Source organism: Morone saxatilis, unplaced genomic scaffold (genome assembly GCF_004916995.1).
Source record: "Morone saxatilis isolate NCDOM2014 unplaced genomic scaffold, NCSU_SB_2.0 Contig12, whole genome shotgun sequence".
In the NCBI taxonomy this organism is placed as follows: domain Eukaryota; kingdom Metazoa; phylum Chordata; class Actinopteri; family Moronidae; genus Morone; species Morone saxatilis.
The window spans coordinates 19,748,592-19,765,126 of record NW_023339674.1 but is presented as its reverse complement, the minus strand read 5'-3'; the positions used below and the strand labels follow the sequence as shown (position 1 = coordinate 19,765,126).

Below are 16,535 nucleotides of genomic sequence, written 5' to 3'. Positions count from 1 at the left end.
GGTGGTGGGGTTTCTACATGGTGTCGCAAACGATAACAAACTTTGCCTCGTACAGTTGTGTAACTCACCGAAGTGCGCCGATGTTGTCTTTCTCCTCCGGCGGGTTCATCAGAGGAGACAGCAGCAGCAGCAGCCCTAACAGCTCCGACACGACGATGCGCCTCACAACAGCTGTGTTCTGTTTTGAATGAGGACTGAGGAGGAGCACGACGGGCGGAGCTAACAGACCAGTCCGCCCATCACTCTCAACACACCGGCTTAGTTTAGAGCTAACTAGGAGAGCCTTTTGTTGTTGTTGTTGTTGTTGTTGTTGTCAGTGTCTGTATTAGCTGCATGTTGCTAAAACAGCGCCGGTTATAATGTAGGTAAATGGATGTAGCTTATCTCTACCTATTGTGGTGGCTGCGGGATAAAGCGCCCTGTGAGAGGTTTGAAAAGGGCGCAAAGTTCATGTGTTTGAGTCTGACTCCCTCTTGTGGTGCTACCGCCGGTGTGCCCGCTCCAGTGACGGTGAAACTACCCGGTGTTACGTGGGCTTTAAGCACTATGTCCTACTGTAGTATTAAGTATTAAGACATTTAATTGATGTTGACCAGTTTTAATGATATTTTGTTCATCACTGACAGTCGGGTACTCACACATCTGTCATGTTTCACAAGGTTTGTCCATTTCTACAAGGTTTTGTTCAAAATAAAATAAAAATACATTTTCTAATAGTGTCATATCATATCAACATACAGATGACATATTCATATGAAATATTGTATGAAGACAGAAAATTATCTGATGACAGTGTGAGTTCAAACTGCCCTTTGACCCTATAAGCTCATGCCATCACTTTCTACACCACAAATCATAGACTGTCAAAGGCATAATTAATAATCAGCTACAACACATGAATCACAATTCATTTTATTGCTTAAATTTGCATTATCTTGAATACATTTGGCTGAAATCTTCCTATACAAACAGTGTCTACAGAGTGTAAAGGATGTAAAAATGTCCAGTTCACCATTCTTTTTTTTAAACAGACCATCTCTTGCCTTTGAACCATCCTGAACAGGTTTTGTTTGTGCACACTTATACTTGTTCCCAAAAACCAACCTCACTGAACACCACGTGTGTAGACAAACCAAAACAATGAGCACTGAATTCAACTGCGTCGCATTCACTCCCCGAACTTGAGCTGCCTTTCCTTCTCCAAACCATGCAGCTGCTTCGCTCGATTCTTCAGCTCCTCTGCTTTCTTTTCATCCTTCTCCGTACCATCCCCAAGTTTGTACATACGACTTGCATTGGCACAGCCCCACACATGTCCCAGCTCACAAGCCCTGTTAGCGTACTTCAAAGCTTCAGTCATATCTGGTGGCAGCCCTTTGGAATTGCCCTCAATCAACAAAGCGCTGAGGTTAAAGCAGGAAGGAGCGAAGCCACCAGCGCAGGCCTTCTCGTAGTACTGCCGAGCTGCTGTGAGGTCGGGTCCTCCCTCCATGGCTCGTCCATCGTGGGCTAACAGACCAACGTTATGGCAGGCATCCACAGACTTCTTTCCTCCAGCATTGCAGGAGCGCATAAAGCAGGAGTATGCTGTTTTCAGACACTGAGTCACTCCGCCTGTAGGAAGAAGTCAAATCCATCACTTGAATAAAAAAGACATAACAACATCAAAACACCTCTGTTGCGTGCAAGATTTTAAGCAAGTAAAAGTATCTGAATTAAAAGTTTAAAAAATGTGCACATACATAGTCGAATCTGTTGCCTTAAAGTAGCTTTTTTTAGTCTGAACAAATAGTTAAACTACAAGTGTACTGAATTTACAGTCACATGAAAAAGAAAAAGCATTTTGAACTGATATTTTATTGATTTATTTACATTAGCCAGCTACTCATTTAAACTAACACTAACTTCTATGTAGTAGGTGGTCCAGTTACTAACTACTGCTGTTAAGTAATTGAAACTCCAAGAAATCATCACAATTAATATTGTTTTCATATATGTTTCTTGCAAAACTTTATCTCGCAATATAACCAGCAACTTCAACCTGTAATAACTTCATGAACTTTGAAACTTTTTAGAATTACAACAACACAGGAACACAGAAGGATCACAAACACCAGAGAAGAAGTATAAGGAGAGCAATAAGGCACAGTGCTGTTTCACCTTTGCCTGTGATGTGGTAAGCCCCCAGTTTATAGCAGCTCTCTGCATGTCCGTACGTCTCACAGTTATGTTTGAGCACTTGTGCTGCAGATTCATAGTTTTTCTTCACCCCTTCAAAGTAGTCTGCGAGCCTTTGGCACCCTGAGAAAACATGTCACAAGGATAAATGACGAGGCAAGCATAACTAACACAGATCAAACAAGTGTCTCCCCATTGTTTCAGCACCACTGAGTGTGGACAGCGCAGTCCTTTACCTTCAGGATCCTTCTCGCTGTGGCACTGGAAGCTGTACTCTATTCCCAAATTATCCAAAAACTGCTTCACTTCCTTCTCATCTTCAAAGTTGATCAATCCAGCCATATTGCCACTTGCACTACTGTCGTTTAACTTTACTATAACCACCTGGACTGAAGGCTTAGCTCCCACATCCACTGCTAAGAGTGACCTTGGTGAATGAGTTACTGAGCGATGTTACAAACGCGTTTCACTCAAATAAATCCCTCAACAGAAGATCATTACCGTGAACCATGAAGTTGTAATAAAATCCTACTATATTATCTCATGAGATAGTTTTCCTTTGAAAACAGAAGAAGTACATGCTCATGCGTGTCTCCACTCTCCTGATGATCGCTTCCTGGTTTCATAACCCTCCTTCGCCGGCTTCCGTAGTCCAACCCCCTCGCTAATGTACTTCCAGTGCTGTGACCTTTGTTTACTGTCAGTCTTAGTCAAAAATAGACCTAATTGGCGGCTGTGAAAAACTGGAACCGCACATTCGTTGCTTGATTCAGAGTTTCGGTCGCTACAGAAATTCTCGACATATTTTGAAACATGAATTCCGCCACAGCAGACAGCTTTGGACGTTTCTGCGCGGAGAGCGATTTTCCTCCACGGAGACGACAACAAGTGAGCTAGCTAGCTGGTTCGGCCGCTACCGTCCATCGTCTTCTCCTCCCACCTCAACGGCACACTCCAACGGCTACCAACGGCTACTAACGGCTACCAACGGCTTGCGAACAAGCAGCCGTTTTCCGCGCTGAGAAAAATCCACCAGTCTCGGCGGCATAAGCTCAAAGCAGACGTTGTGTTTATTTTAAACCATAGCCATGGCCAGTAGTTTCCTGAGCACGGTAAGTTCATCTCACACAGCATTCATATGTGGTTAGGAATAATGTCGCGTATCAGTAAATGAAATGCATCCACGGCAACAAACATCCCTTTGTTGTTGTTGTTGTTGTGTTCAGGATGATTCATCTCCAGCGGCTCTGACAGACCTGTGTCTGACCTATGTGAGCCAGAATCTGGAGTTGTTCTGTGTGAAGCGCCCTGATGGCTCCCTGTGCTTCAGAGAGGCTGTGCTCTTCCCACAGGAGCTGGCGGACCAGCTGCTGGCCAAGATGGCCACTGAAGGTAAATCTAGACTTCTGAAGATATTTGTGAACAACATTAAGAATACCAGAATGTATAATGCAATACGATACCACAGCACTAGTACAAAAAGTGATCTTACCATAACTCGGTAAAAAGAAAGAAAACAAGTACACATAATACGATTTTTACTTTAAAAAAACAGAAGAACAATCTGCACACAGTGAAGACCAGTGGATTTTCTTCTCTGTGTTTTTTTATATAGTTTACTTTCAATACTACCGAATGCTAGTATTGTTTTAAACTTATGGTATCAAAAAAAGTATTGATACTTTTCACAATATTTGATACTTGACGAAAATAAAAGCCTGACTGACTTTTGACAGGTTCTGCTATATGATAAAAATAATAATGATAAAATGTGTGAAATCATTGAGCCACTTTGTCTGGTGGTATGTTGTCACCAGATCTAAAACTCCATATTGTGCAAGGATCTTGCTCATTCCTGCATGTACCCTAACCCAAAGGTGAACCTTAACTCTACTTCAGGGCCGTTGAATGACAGCACAGTGGGTGTATTTCGAAACTGTGAATACCTGCGGCTGAGACGAGCCTGCATCCGTACAGCACGGATCTCTGCAGAGGCCTTCCAGAAAGCCCTCTGCCCTCACAGACTGCTGGAGCTGGATGCTGCCAGGGTCAATGCTGACCTCACTATTCCTGATATTCTACAGGGACTGGCCACCAATAAATATTGTCAGGTAAAGTGACTACATTTCAGTTTACTTAAAAAAAATAAAATAAGAAATGTGCCGTCAAACTACCCCCTCCTCCCTTGATATTACAAATTTAAACTTCTGTTATTATTAAAACTGTTTCTTCCTGAAACCCCCTGCAGGAGTCCCTCCAGCGACTTGTCTTAACAGGTCTGACCATGTCTTCTCTGGAGGAACCAATCCGATATCGCTTCAGCTCCCTCCAGGGCCTCCGCTCCCTCTCTCTTGCCAACGTAGACTTCTATGACTCTGGGCTCGTAGACGTGTGTTCCCTGCCTCGGCTGGAGAGCCTCGATCTCTCCAACACTTCAGTAACCAATCTGAGCCCACTGCTGGGCCTGAAGGAGCGGCTGCGCTCACTAACACTGCACCAGCTGAAAAGGCTGGAGATGAGCACTGCTCAGCTGCTGGGAGTCATAGGCCAGCTGGATGTATTGCAGGTTAGTGGAAGGATGGAGCTGTGTTTCCTCTTTTAAACCTGGTTCTGTTTGATTGATTTGCACTGAGAAGAACCTTTTCCCTGTGATTTCATCAACCATGCTTGTTTCTGTTTTAGTAAAAAATACTTATGTGTGTGTGTTTGTGTGAAACCCTGCCTTCACAGCACCTGGACATCAGTGATGATAAGCAGTTTACCTCAGATGTGGCTCGTCAACTGCTTGGACAGCCAGGGATCCTGCCTGTTCTTGTTTCCCTCGATGTGTCAGGAAGGAAACAGGTGTGTGTGTGTGTGTGTGTGTGTGTTCGTGTTTCAGTTACAATGCAAAGAGAGCATACAGTCTATGGAGCTAAGTTGTCATTTCTTACCTATGTGAACTTTGCAGGTGACAGATGCAGCTGTGAAGGCATTTGTTGAGGAGAGACCAGGGATGACCTTTGTGGGACTTCTGGCCACAGATGCTGGATTCTCTGACTTCCTCTCTGGAGAGGGAAATCTAAAGGTAGGTATAGATGGGTAGATAAACACTGATTACACTGATCATTCAAGTTGGCTACAGTGAACTGTCTTTTGTGTGTAAACAGGTAACAGGAGAAGCCAACGAGACCCAGATCTGTGAGGCCCTGCGTCGCTACAGCGAGAGGGAAGCTTTTGTGAGAGAAGCTCTGTTTCATCTGTTCAGCCTGACCCACGTCATGGAGAAACCGAGGCCTGACATCCTTAAAGTAAACTCACATTTTTCTACTAGGAAACTAAATAATGTTTCAACTAAAGGACCAGTGTGTAGGGTGTGGTTGAAGATTGCAACTCATTCGGTTCACACCTCCTTTACAACCGAGATAAACCTACGGTGGCCACTAAACGTGCGAAAAACATGAACAGCCCTATCTAAAACTAGTGTTTCATTTGTCCCTCCTGGGCTACTGTAGAAAGATGGCAGTTCAGCTGCATCTGTAGATGAAAACAGTTCATTCTAAGGCAACGAAAACCTGTTGATTCTTATTTTCAGGTGATTTTACACTAATATATCAATGAATATCATTCCATTTCTGACTATAGGTCCACCTAAATGTTACACACTGGATCTTTTTTAAGACAGAATTTGTGTTTCCTTCTCTCTAAGTAAACAATGTATATTATCATATTATTTTTTATTATTACATTGTTTTATCATGCTTACGCAATACCTAAAAGGTTATATCAAAACCACATATTTATGTGTTAAGCAATGGAGTGTCACATCTCTTGCTCCACCCCCACTCTACTTATGCACACTTTGAGTTCCTCATCTGTCTCACTTAACATAATATTACTTCCTTCTTCTCTTGTTTTATTGTAGCTGGTAGTTTTGGGCATGAAGAATCACCCTGCCACACTGAACGTCCAGCTGGCAGCCAGTGCCTGTGTGTTCAACCTGACGAAGCAGGACCTGGCAGCGGGAATGCCAGTGCGACTGTTGAGTACCGTCACTCAGCTCCTGCTGGAGGCCATGAGGACATTCCCCAACCACCAGCAGGTAGCTTCATGTCTGTCCTAGTCCTAGGCATATGTCATGTATGTATCAATTACAAAAAAAGGCAAAACAACAATACACCTGATACAGTTCACCAGCACAGGAAACCTTTAGAAAAGAAACCAACGATACAGTTCTTAGTGAGTCACCAGTTTCAATCACTAATTGACCAGCCAAGCCAGTTCCTTTTTTTTTTTTTTTTTAAGGCAGGGCTAACAATTGAAGCTGAGCTACAACCTCCCTTTTCACCTGTTAATGCAATTCTAAATGAAAATTTAAAATGAAAATGAAAGAAATCTTGTTATTGTTTTGAAACTGATTTAAACATGTTAATATTGAACCTGCAATGTGCTTTACAGAACACAAATTAAGCAGAACAAAATCAAATAAAATGGTAATAACATAGCAGCTCATTGTAAAAGACACCATAATAAAGAAAATCTTTAAGTTTGGAAGGTATTAAGATTATGTTCACACTACAGACTTTCTCAGCTCAAATGCTATTTTTCGGTCACGTGTGTGTTTGTATTCTTCACTCACACTCAGAACCTGCTTGTGTACATAAACAGACTTCAAACATAAGCCGAACCTATCTAAGGCCTTCTCTTGAGTCTAGGGTGTCAGCAGGAGGGGGTGACAGGGGCCTGCAGCTCAGGGTGGAGCACTCTGTTAGTTTGATAACATCTGAGAGAGGAAAAAAAATGCAATAAGTGCATTGTGACCGCCTGAAAATTCTGATGCGCTGGGGAACTTCCCCCAGCCCCCCAATAAAGCACAGCTTCCTTTTTTTGTTTTCCTGCCCATGGATGAAGATAAGCTTTATATGAGCAAATATAAAATGGAGTGCAAAGCAAGACCGTTGTGCTCACTAACAAAATCAGCCTTCACTGGAAACAAATGGCAAGAATTTGGTCAGAACAAGTCATTGTGGAAAGTGACATGTACACTATCTGTATTTAATACAATGAGAACTATGTCATGAGAACAATGTTAGCTTTTTACAATTACAGACCCAAAGTGAGACAAAATAATGAAACAGTATTTCTGTATGCACATTTTACTGGGCCTGTATAACACAATGTAAAGAGAAAAGTACAGTAACGGATTGTTTCTGGACTGACGCCTGTTGTGGTTTCTCTATAGCTGCAGAAGAATTGCCTGCTGTCTCTGTGCAGTGATCGCATTTTACAGGAGGTTCCATTCAACAGGTGAGAAATACTAATTTTACTATCATTTTTACTAATATTGTACGTTTTAAATGGCTACAGAGTAAAAAAAAAAAGGACTAATTATATATAAAGGGTTAAAAAAGAAAATGTGTGTCAGTGGAAGCAAAGCAGGAAACCAAAACAAAGGTTTCAAAGATGTACTGTGTTTACAGTAGAAATGTTTTGCTTCCTCTCTGTTTGTAAGGTTTGAAGCTGCCAAACTAGTGATGCAGTGGCTCTGCAACCACGAAGACCAGAACATGCAGAGGATGGCCGTGGCTATCATTTCCATACTGGCTGCTAAGGTATATGTTGTTTTGTGTTATTCGTGCATACTCGGCACATTGCCAGGTTATTCCTAATCTCATAGACTCTTCCTTTTCCCAGTTGTCCACAGAGCAAACGGCTCAACTGGGAGCAGAGCTGTTCATAGTGAAGGTAAGCTTTAAATCTCAGCTCTGGTTCACTTCCACCTTTAGTCATTTAAAATGTAGATTTTCATAGCAAATGTTCTCTCTCCCCCCTGCAGCAACTGCTCCACATTGTGTGTCAGAAGGCTACTCAGGGCATGGTGGACGCCACGCTCAAATTTACACTGAGCGCTCTCTGGAACCTCACTGACGAATCACCAACAACCTGCCGCCATTTTATTGAGAACCAGGGCCTGGACCTGTTTATTAAAGTTCTGGAGGTACACAGAAATGTCAATATGTACATGTGAATTAACAGCAAGCAAGAAAACAGCCCAGAGCAGATTACCATACTAGTTAATCATCATGCTTCATCACGTGTTGTTCTGTATAAGTATGTATGCCTCTAGGGCAGGCTGACTCACTGTTGTTTTGTTCTTTCCATTCCTCCCTTTCCTCCCCACTCCCACCAACCCCTCTGCAGTCCTTCCCCAATGAGTCTTCTATTCAGCAGAAGGTTCTCGGCCTGCTGGTAAGTTTACTGCTCTCTTATTACCCTTCAGAAAAACAGAATATTAAATAAAATTGCAACATTGAGACATCATTATTCCCTTGTCACCCTTTGTTGTGTAGAACAACATAGCAGAGGTCGGGGAGCTGCATGGAGAGCTGATGGTGCAGGGGTTCTTGGACCACATCAGCACTCTGCTGCACAGCCCAGAGGTGGAGGTTAGTTACTTCGCCGCAGGCATCCTTGCACATCTGACGTCACGAGGAGAGGAAGCCTGGACTCTCAGCCTGGACCTTCGATCCTCCCTGCTGGAGCAACTGGTAGGAATCAGCAACTACTCATAATTAATAATTAATCCACATGCGCAGTTATTTTGAAAAGTTAGTTTGAGTCTTTGCATGTGTGTGTCTCCCCAGCATGCTGTCATCATGAAATGGCCCCCGCCAGAGTGTGAAATGGTGGCATACAGGTGAGATGCAGCCACTCTTCAGTAATAACAAAGCCGAATTTATGATTTGAACCTGATTCAGCAGTGAATTGTGACAGTTTGACCGCTCATAACCTGACAAAAATTTAATGATTTCATATAGTATTAAAAACTCTGTAATGTAATGTAAAATGTTCTTTACGTGTCTTTATATTGAGCTTTATGCTTTTATGTTTGTGTGTGATACTAAACAAATCCTTATTGTCTCTGATTCTGTAGGTCATTTAACCCCTTCTTTCCCCTATTGGAGTGCTTTCACACCCCCGGAGTCCAGCTGTGGGCGGCCTGGGCCATGCAACATGTGTGCAGCAAGAACGGTGAGACACAGATGCACGCACACACAAAACCAAATGTTATTCTTGTTTTAAACAAATCATTTACTGACATCTGTTCAGGCAGTTACTTATTCACCTACCCAAATCACTGACAGATTTGATATTGTATTACCCCGTGCTTCTGCAGCCGCTCGCTACTGCAGCATGTTGTTGGAGGAGGGCGGCCTGCAGCAGCTTGAGCTCGTTCATACACACCCGCAGACCCACAGAGATGTCAAACTGTTGGCTAAGAGCATTCTGGAGAGCCTGCAGAACCACAGAGCCCGCACCGGCCAGCCTGCACAAACACAGACAAGTCGCCGTCTGCCGCCACAATAACCTCACAGAGGTAAAGACTCGCACACCAGTGGTCGTTTGCTATACCACACTCACAGTGGCTGGAGATTTACTATTCTTGTATATTTTCTCTTTCAGAAGATGAGGCTCTCTGACCAAGAGGAAGACATAAGCTAGATCCCACTACAGGGGGGATTTTGTGTGTGTGTGTGTGTGTGCGCGTATGTATGTATGCGTATCCCACGCACAAACACACTTCAAGAAACAATAGGAAGTAAATATTAAAGGACAAAGACTACGCATTTCTTTGCACACACACACTAACTTTATTTATTTTCTTTGTGTTTGTTTCCAGACAAAAAAAAAATATTTCTGTGTGTCTATCTTGTGATAAAAAATTAAATTATTAGAGGAACTGTCGGTCAGTTAAGCTCAAATCAAATTTTTGTGCGCTCGCTCTTGTTAGTCTGACATTGGCGTCATTATGATTTTCGAACCAAAAAACGTGCACACATACAACTACGAAACCCGAAAAAGCCCAGCTGGGGGTCAACACAGAGCTGGCTCCCGTATGTTAATGAGGGCTCTGGTTTTCTGAATTTGTCGATTTTTAGCGAATTAAATATACGCATGATACTGCTGTGAGCTCAAGCATGTCGGATTTCATCTGAATTGCTTGTGCCGTTCATTTTAGGAATGCCTGCTTGTTTGTCTTATAGCAGTGTTCTGCTCACTCAAACCCACGCTTCTTGGTCCACAATACTGCTGTTGCTCTCGTCTTCATTTAGTCTTTTTATCGGATAATGCCTTTGATTTGATGTGACGGGACACTTGCGGTCCCGTCACACAAGGGTGTGTTCAGTGAGTTCAAATGTTACAAACTTTAAAGATGAAAACCTAAATTCTAGAGAAGTTATATCTATTTGAGAAGCTCCAGTGCATTTTATTTCCTAAACATTTGGCAGCCCTAAATGAATCATATCAGTGGCAAAACCAGCAACACTGTAAATCAGATGATCCAGAGTAGAATTCACATGATTAAGTTGAAATTATATCCTAAATTGTCAGTTAAAGTGCCAAAATGCTCTCTGGACACAAATGGCAATAATGATATGGTCAGTATTATCATGGCGGATGTACATTGAGCAACAGCGGTTTTCTCTTTGAGAGACGTGTGTGTATATATATCAGTATGTTTGCTGTGCTTCCCAATGCGTCCGAGTGTCTTAAAGACAGGCAGCACTTGGGTGTGAGCATGTGTGTATGTACATCAGTACAAGTAGCTGCACCTTAAAGAGTGTTTGTAATTTGTACATAATAGAAAATAGAAAATAAGAGAGGAATATTAGCTGTTTTTGTGCAGGACGGGTTGAATTTGTTGCATGGAAATTATTATACAGTCTGTTCCGTTGTTTGTTTATCTGATTAAAAACAAATGAGGGGTAAACGGAGATGAAACACTATTTACCTGGAGGAGAGAGACTGGGGGTGTTATCAGAAATATTTATGGGTATTTTTCTTTTTCTGAAATGACTGGCCATATGACATTAGTATCCACCAGGATGCCATTTTACCAGGTATGCTTCTGCTGTCCAGAGAAGCCTCCATTTGCTGTTGCCCACATTTTTCTGCTTCATCTGAGGTCCTGATTCCATTAAGGTCCCGTCATCAATCTCTATGCAATCAAAACTAATGTCAAATCCTTGATACAACAGTGATGACTCTTTTAAAAAATAAAAATAAAAAAACACTTTTTTGAGGCTTCGGCAGGAATAACGTCACAGGTCACAAGACTTATACAGATAACTTTTATGTTGAAAATAAAATAAAGATAATATATTGGGCTACTAAATGGTACTCTATAACAGCTGTCAGCAAAACATACATCACCTCATCTGCTCAGTGAATTATGGCTTTATTGTTTTCTGTAAATCATTTGTTGTTGTATGAGCTTGCTAATTATGCATGTGTCCTGAGCTGATCTCATCAGCTTTAACAAGGGCAAAGAGCAGCAGACGACACAGAATCTGTTTTTGTATTTTTCTGTTGCTCCTGATAATGTGGACTTGTTTAGTTGAGACCCTGAACATCGCCACTGGAATGAAGGCCAGTTCAATTTTTCCCAAGAATTTAAATCAGATGAAAGATCCAAAAAGTCAAGATACTGTATGTCTGCTATGACCTTGCCGTGTTGCTGCTGAGAGTCAAGTTTTCAAGTTTGGAAATAAAGAATGTACATTCCCATAAACTGGAGACGATGCTCACGTTGCCTTTTTATTTCAAATATGAGCTTTACACCACATGGTGCATGGAACGTGTGAATAAAACGGTATAAACCTTCACATGAAAACCACCTTCAGTCAGTCTCATCCTGGATGTCACGAACAGTCACTGAGAACTCACGCTGACCCTAACTAATGTATCGACACGGCTAGGATGTACACACACAATCAATGGGAGTTAATTGCCTATCAGACATGAGGTTTTAGAGAGCGGTGTGTATCTGTGTGGGCACGTCTGTGTGAGAGAGAAATCCAATAGCTCGCAAGAGTTTATTCCCCAGTGTACCGCGGGGGTCTCTTCTCTATAAAGGCAGCCATACCCTCCTGTCTGTCCTGCGTGGGGATGACCTGAAAAGAGAAGGCAAGGGTTGGAGCAGACGATCTGACTACAGGCAGCCTCAGGGGTTTCACAAATGTCAGGGAGTGAGCGTCAAAGCTGAGCCCAATGCACTGCTTATACTGATCATTTTATTGGTAACAAAGCATCAGTGTCTTGGGCTTTGGTTAAAACACAAAGCCAGACTCACAGCAATCGTGCAAAATTATTAGTATTTTCAAAACATTAAAGTCTTACCCGGGCGTAACACATCCTCTCTATTGCCATTGCTGAACCAATGTCAACCTGGAAGAGACAGATTTCAGTCACTACTATCACTGATGTACATATAAGGAAATAAAAACTATGATTCATGAAGGTACCTCGATGCCTCTGTTCATTGCCTCTTTTGCCATCCGCACAGCAATAGGACCCTGGGCAACAGGAATGAAAGAGTTAGAGGGAATTATTAAGACACGATACATATTGACTGTTAAAGCCGTCACCATGGAAGTTCAATTTGTTGGCCATGAGACATAGAGGAGGAACCAAAAAGAGATCAAACTGAAAACGTACTTAAAGGTGAACAATTTGCTCGTCATGAGTAGTACGACTGAGCCTGTGAGAACAGTTGTATTATGTATTCTGTGGAGGAGCTTTGTCAAATCTAGAAAAAATAACCCTGATGATGTCATGGTGATGTCAGAAGGGTTGTCTGGGCTCGAGCTTGGAGATTTACAACAGGAACCCTTAATTACAAACTGGGGGTGTGGGGTTTGAAAGATGTGGATGTTTACAGGGCAGGGAGGGTCTAATGAAAGACAGACAAACTGCATTATGGGAAACATAGGATGGAGTGTTTTGGGGATTTTACCCATACTAAGTACAAAAAAAATCAGGATTTCTTGGCCTGTATAGCACAGATGTTGACCGCTTTTTATGTATCTCTTACAAATCCTCCAGCTTTATTTAAGTTACATATAGAATCTCAGGAGTACCAAATTAAACAGTGCTCAAATTCAACTGTAAGGACTTTCAACAGTCGATTGAGTAGGTACTCTCCCGATACCAAAATGAGCAACATTATATCGTATGACAGTGTTTACATACATGTCACAGCCCGAAAGACTTTTGATTCTGCAAACTCTCTGTTTCCACCCAGTTCTAGCAAGAAAAGCTGGGAGAAAGTCCTCCGTCTCTATTGAGCAAAGCATTGTGAGAGAAGCGTCCCTTATACAATTTCACAGGAAGCCACAACACTAATAGAAAAATCTGAGGGCTCGACAGCTTATTATCTCCTCCATCCTTCCTCACTTTCATTCAATGCAAACTCCTGTCAATCATTCAATCCACACCAACACAAGCATGTGTTGCTTAATATGTGTGTGTGTGTGTGGTGCTATTTGTGGTCCATTTCTCCACTTGACTGCCACTCTGGCCCTGCCAACTGCGGGCATCTGAACTGGAGTGAAAGAAATTCAGAGCGACAGAGGCCTGGAGAAAGGGAAGAGAGGAGGGAGAGGAGGGGGGGAAGGTGGGAAGACAACACCAGGAAGGGAGAGAGGCAGAATGAAAAGAGCTGAACAAGAAAGCAGAGAGAGAAGCAGGGAGGAAGAGTGTGTGCCTTGCCTGGAGGAGGAACAATGCATCAGTGTCTGAGCTGTAGCAGAGAGGTAAAAGTGTGTGTTTGTATTCTAACCTGGGGCAGTATCTCTCGGGCCAGGCTGAGTGACTCTCTGTAGGCAGCGTCTCCAGTCTGGTTCTGTTCTACAGCTCTGTTTACGAGCCCCATCTCCAGGGCCGCCTGCCCTCCCACACGCCTACCTGATAACAGACAGACGAGAGAGAGAGAGAGAGAGTGAACGATAAGCACCCCGTGTCTTGCAACATGTCAGCCTTTCTGTAATACCACCTGTGAAGATGAGCTCTTTGGCCAGAGTCATGCCGATCATCCGCGGCAGCCGCTGACTGCCCCCTGCAGGACAAACCACCTCAAGGTCAACTTCTGTACAGCTGCTTCATCTCGCTACTTACACAATCAGTACTATGCTAGGTCATTATTTTGGTGTGACCTCTGTTTCGTCTTACCCGCCCCTGGGAGCAGCCCCCGTGTGGTCTCAATCAGACCCATCTGTGCGGAATATGCTGAAACACACACAAACACAGAGGACAGTTGAAGGTTGCTGGTGCTGCTGAGTGCCATCAAGCAGGGGAGGGCGCAAAGTCTGACTGATGCCTCTGTCAGAGCAATAGACGCAAACACCTGCTCACCTAGCTCGTCTGCGCTCAGCCAATCACTGAGCTGCCACGACTGATTTGACCAATCGCATGTAGATTCAGTTACGTGAACAGCTGGGCAGATGTGTCTGGCCTCACCAGCTATCATTAGTCCCTGAGCTCAGCAGGCAGATCATTAATGCTGGGAGGTAACCACGTATCTCCAAAATGTCAGCTTCTCAGGAGCTACTGCAGATTTGTTGTTGACCGCTGAGCATTTCTATAGTGTATTTTATAAAATAGTTCAAAAGCTTAAGCTCTTTAACACCAGTTTTACCCTTTTATTTTTCTTGAAGTAGCTTTAAGATTAATAAAATGATTTAAAATGCTGTTATTCCACAGTCTGCCAGTATTATAAAGGATATATTCTGTACAGGCATGTTCCAGTTCTTCATGGAAGATACAGTATATGATCATTATACTTAGTGAAATATGAATAAGGAAGAATTTTGATGGCTGTACCATTTCATCAAATGGAAATATTATATATGTCTTGTGCATTATCTTACACATGATTGTTATCGGTAAGTGTTTCCTCAGTTAAATGGATTTTTTTTTAACCAAATAAAAATTTGAAAATCTCATTTAACTAACAGTTATGTTCATTATTGATTAATCTGATCATTATTTTTTCAATTAATTGTCTACTAAATTCCCAAAAATAGTGAAAATGCCACAGATGAAGGTGGCATTTTCAAATCTTGTCTTGTTTTGTCTGACCAACAGTCCAAAATCCAGACATATTATTATTATATTATCAGTTTACACGATGTGTGACAGAGAGAGAAAAGCATAAAATCCTCACATTTAAGAAGCTACAGACAGCATATGTTTGGCATTTTTGCCATTATTTAATTATCAAAATAGTTCTGTCGATCAACTAATCGATTAATGGACTCATTTTTGCAGTCTGCCCATGTTTATGAATACAAATTGTATTCTCACAAACAACTTCAGATACACAAAAATTACACATTATGAAAATAAAATTAGGGTTTTGACTGACGTTGTAAATTTTTTTTTTATGATAAGAACATCAGATACTGTAAATACCAAGAATGAATGAAATTATAAATAAATGGTTTGACCCTTTATAACCTAATATTTAATATCTACTACGGCTCCCTAATCACAGATCGTGTCTATGAGCTGTGAGAAGTCCAATAATTGATTGTTTCATTTGAATAGGTTTTAGAGTCCTGAAGAGGCACAATTCTCCAACATTTCAGAAGAAAAAATAAAGATTTGATAAAAAAAAATCTGACACAATTTTGTGTAGCAGGAGTGTTTTTTCTTTTTCTTCTTTCCTTACTTGTTTATCATCTTGTGACCCTGCAGAATATTCCTTGTGATCCCTTGGGGAGTCTCAATGCCCAGGTTGACAACCACTGCTTTAATCTACACTGATGGGATAAGGGAGTTGTCAGTCTAGAAGAATGGCCCTAAGTGGGTGCTGCTATCCTCCACCATCCTGTTTACACTCAACCACTGATCTAATATGACTGGTTTAGTGACAGCTGTGAAGAGTACATGACACCCCCTCTCATACCCCATTTACATCACCTTAAGGAACGAAAGAAGAATGTTAAATGTACTCAAGTGTGATGGCGACTCATCCAGCTCAGGGTTAATAGGTGAAGGTTCAGGTCACTCACCAGCAGTGCGGAGGTCACAGGCCAAAGCCAACTCCAACCCACCTCCCAGGGCAACGCCGTCCATCGCTGCGATGGTCGGCATGGGCAACAATGCTGCCAGAGCATCACAAGAAAAAGAAAGTTCTTATATACATATTGTACACTCTCAGGGCCTGGCTTTTGTGAAATATCTGCTCACTCTCAACATAACATCTTCTCTTTCTTACCTATCTGAGTCATGAGGGATCGCAGCCCGTGAACAAACAGATCAGACTCAGTGTTGTTCATCAGAGCTCTCTCTTTCAGGTCTGCACCTGTATGTGTACAACGTGACATACACCACCACACGTCATTTTCACCAGCTTTAATCACTAATCCAGAGGCCATGCGGGTTTCATGTGTTCACTCACCTGCACAGAAAACACCTGGCGCTAAACTCCTGAAGACAACCACACGAACTGCTGAGTCATTGGACAGAGTGGACACCAGCTCCCTCATCTGCACACATGGGACACGGCGTCTCAGTCAGTGTGTGTGTGTGTG

At 42.4% G+C, this 16,535-nt stretch overlaps 4 protein-coding genes across 7 annotated transcripts in view; 1 reads left to right on the top strand and 3 right to left on the bottom strand.

The window, feature by feature from the left end:
- ralgps2 (Ral GEF with PH domain and SH3 binding motif 2) overlaps positions 1-741 on the bottom strand; it is a gene marked incomplete at its 3' end in the record, with an annotated part of 64,438 nt that extends 63,697 nt beyond the window's left edge. For all 3 annotated transcript variants that reach the window (XM_035653164.1, XM_035653168.1, XM_035653167.1), the window contains 1 exon segment: positions 69-741.
- Positions 742-896: 155 nt separating this feature from the next.
- Positions 897-2,843, bottom strand: LOC118321710 (cytochrome c oxidase assembly factor 7). The gene is made up of 3 exons (XM_035653172.1): positions 2,415-2,843; positions 2,161-2,301; positions 897-1,614 (listed from the first exon to the last, which is right to left on the bottom strand). The coding sequence occupies exons 1-3, from the start codon at positions 2,518-2,520 to the stop codon at positions 1,169-1,171; spliced, it is 693 nt and encodes a 230-aa protein (XP_035509065.1). The 5' UTR covers positions 2,521-2,843; the 3' UTR covers positions 897-1,168.
- Positions 2,844-2,875: 32 nt separating this feature from the next.
- On the top strand, positions 2,876-11,734 carry zyg11 (zyg-11 homolog (C. elegans)). Of its 2 annotated transcripts, none has more exons than XM_035653163.1 (18): positions 2,876-3,290; positions 3,405-3,570; positions 4,078-4,289; positions 4,427-4,744; positions 4,909-5,022; positions 5,129-5,245; positions 5,328-5,468; positions 6,083-6,259; positions 7,400-7,464; positions 7,670-7,769; positions 7,852-7,902; positions 7,994-8,155; positions 8,359-8,406; positions 8,508-8,705; positions 8,802-8,854; positions 9,092-9,189; positions 9,335-9,535; positions 9,625-11,734. In XM_035653163.1, the coding sequence occupies exons 1-17, from the start codon at positions 3,267-3,269 to the stop codon at positions 9,523-9,525; spliced, it is 2,235 nt and encodes a 744-aa protein (XP_035509056.1). In that variant the 5' UTR covers positions 2,876-3,266; the 3' UTR covers positions 9,526-9,535; positions 9,625-11,734. The 2 variants fall into 2 exon arrangements, with proteins under 2 accessions (XP_035509056.1, XP_035509055.1); XM_035653162.1 differs by having other exon boundaries at positions 9,622-11,734.
- A 2-nt stretch (positions 11,735-11,736) lies between these two features.
- The window catches only part of echdc2 (enoyl CoA hydratase domain containing 2), a 6,038-nt gene continuing 1,239 nt past the window's right edge, over positions 11,737-16,535 (bottom strand). The window contains exons 3-11 of the mRNA XM_035653171.1: positions 16,403-16,490; positions 16,220-16,306; positions 16,014-16,106; positions 14,170-14,226; positions 13,994-14,056; positions 13,781-13,905; positions 12,465-12,515; positions 12,340-12,387; positions 11,737-12,113 (exon numbers count right to left, since the gene is read on the bottom strand). Of these exons, the coding sequence (XP_035509064.1) occupies positions 12,036-12,113; positions 12,340-12,387; positions 12,465-12,515; positions 13,781-13,905; positions 13,994-14,056; positions 14,170-14,226; positions 16,014-16,106; positions 16,220-16,306; positions 16,403-16,490 (690 nt within the window). The 3' untranslated portion in view covers positions 11,737-12,035. The remainder of the gene's footprint in view (positions 12,114-12,339; positions 12,388-12,464; positions 12,516-13,780; positions 13,906-13,993; positions 14,057-14,169; positions 14,227-16,013; positions 16,107-16,219; positions 16,307-16,402; positions 16,491-16,535) is intronic.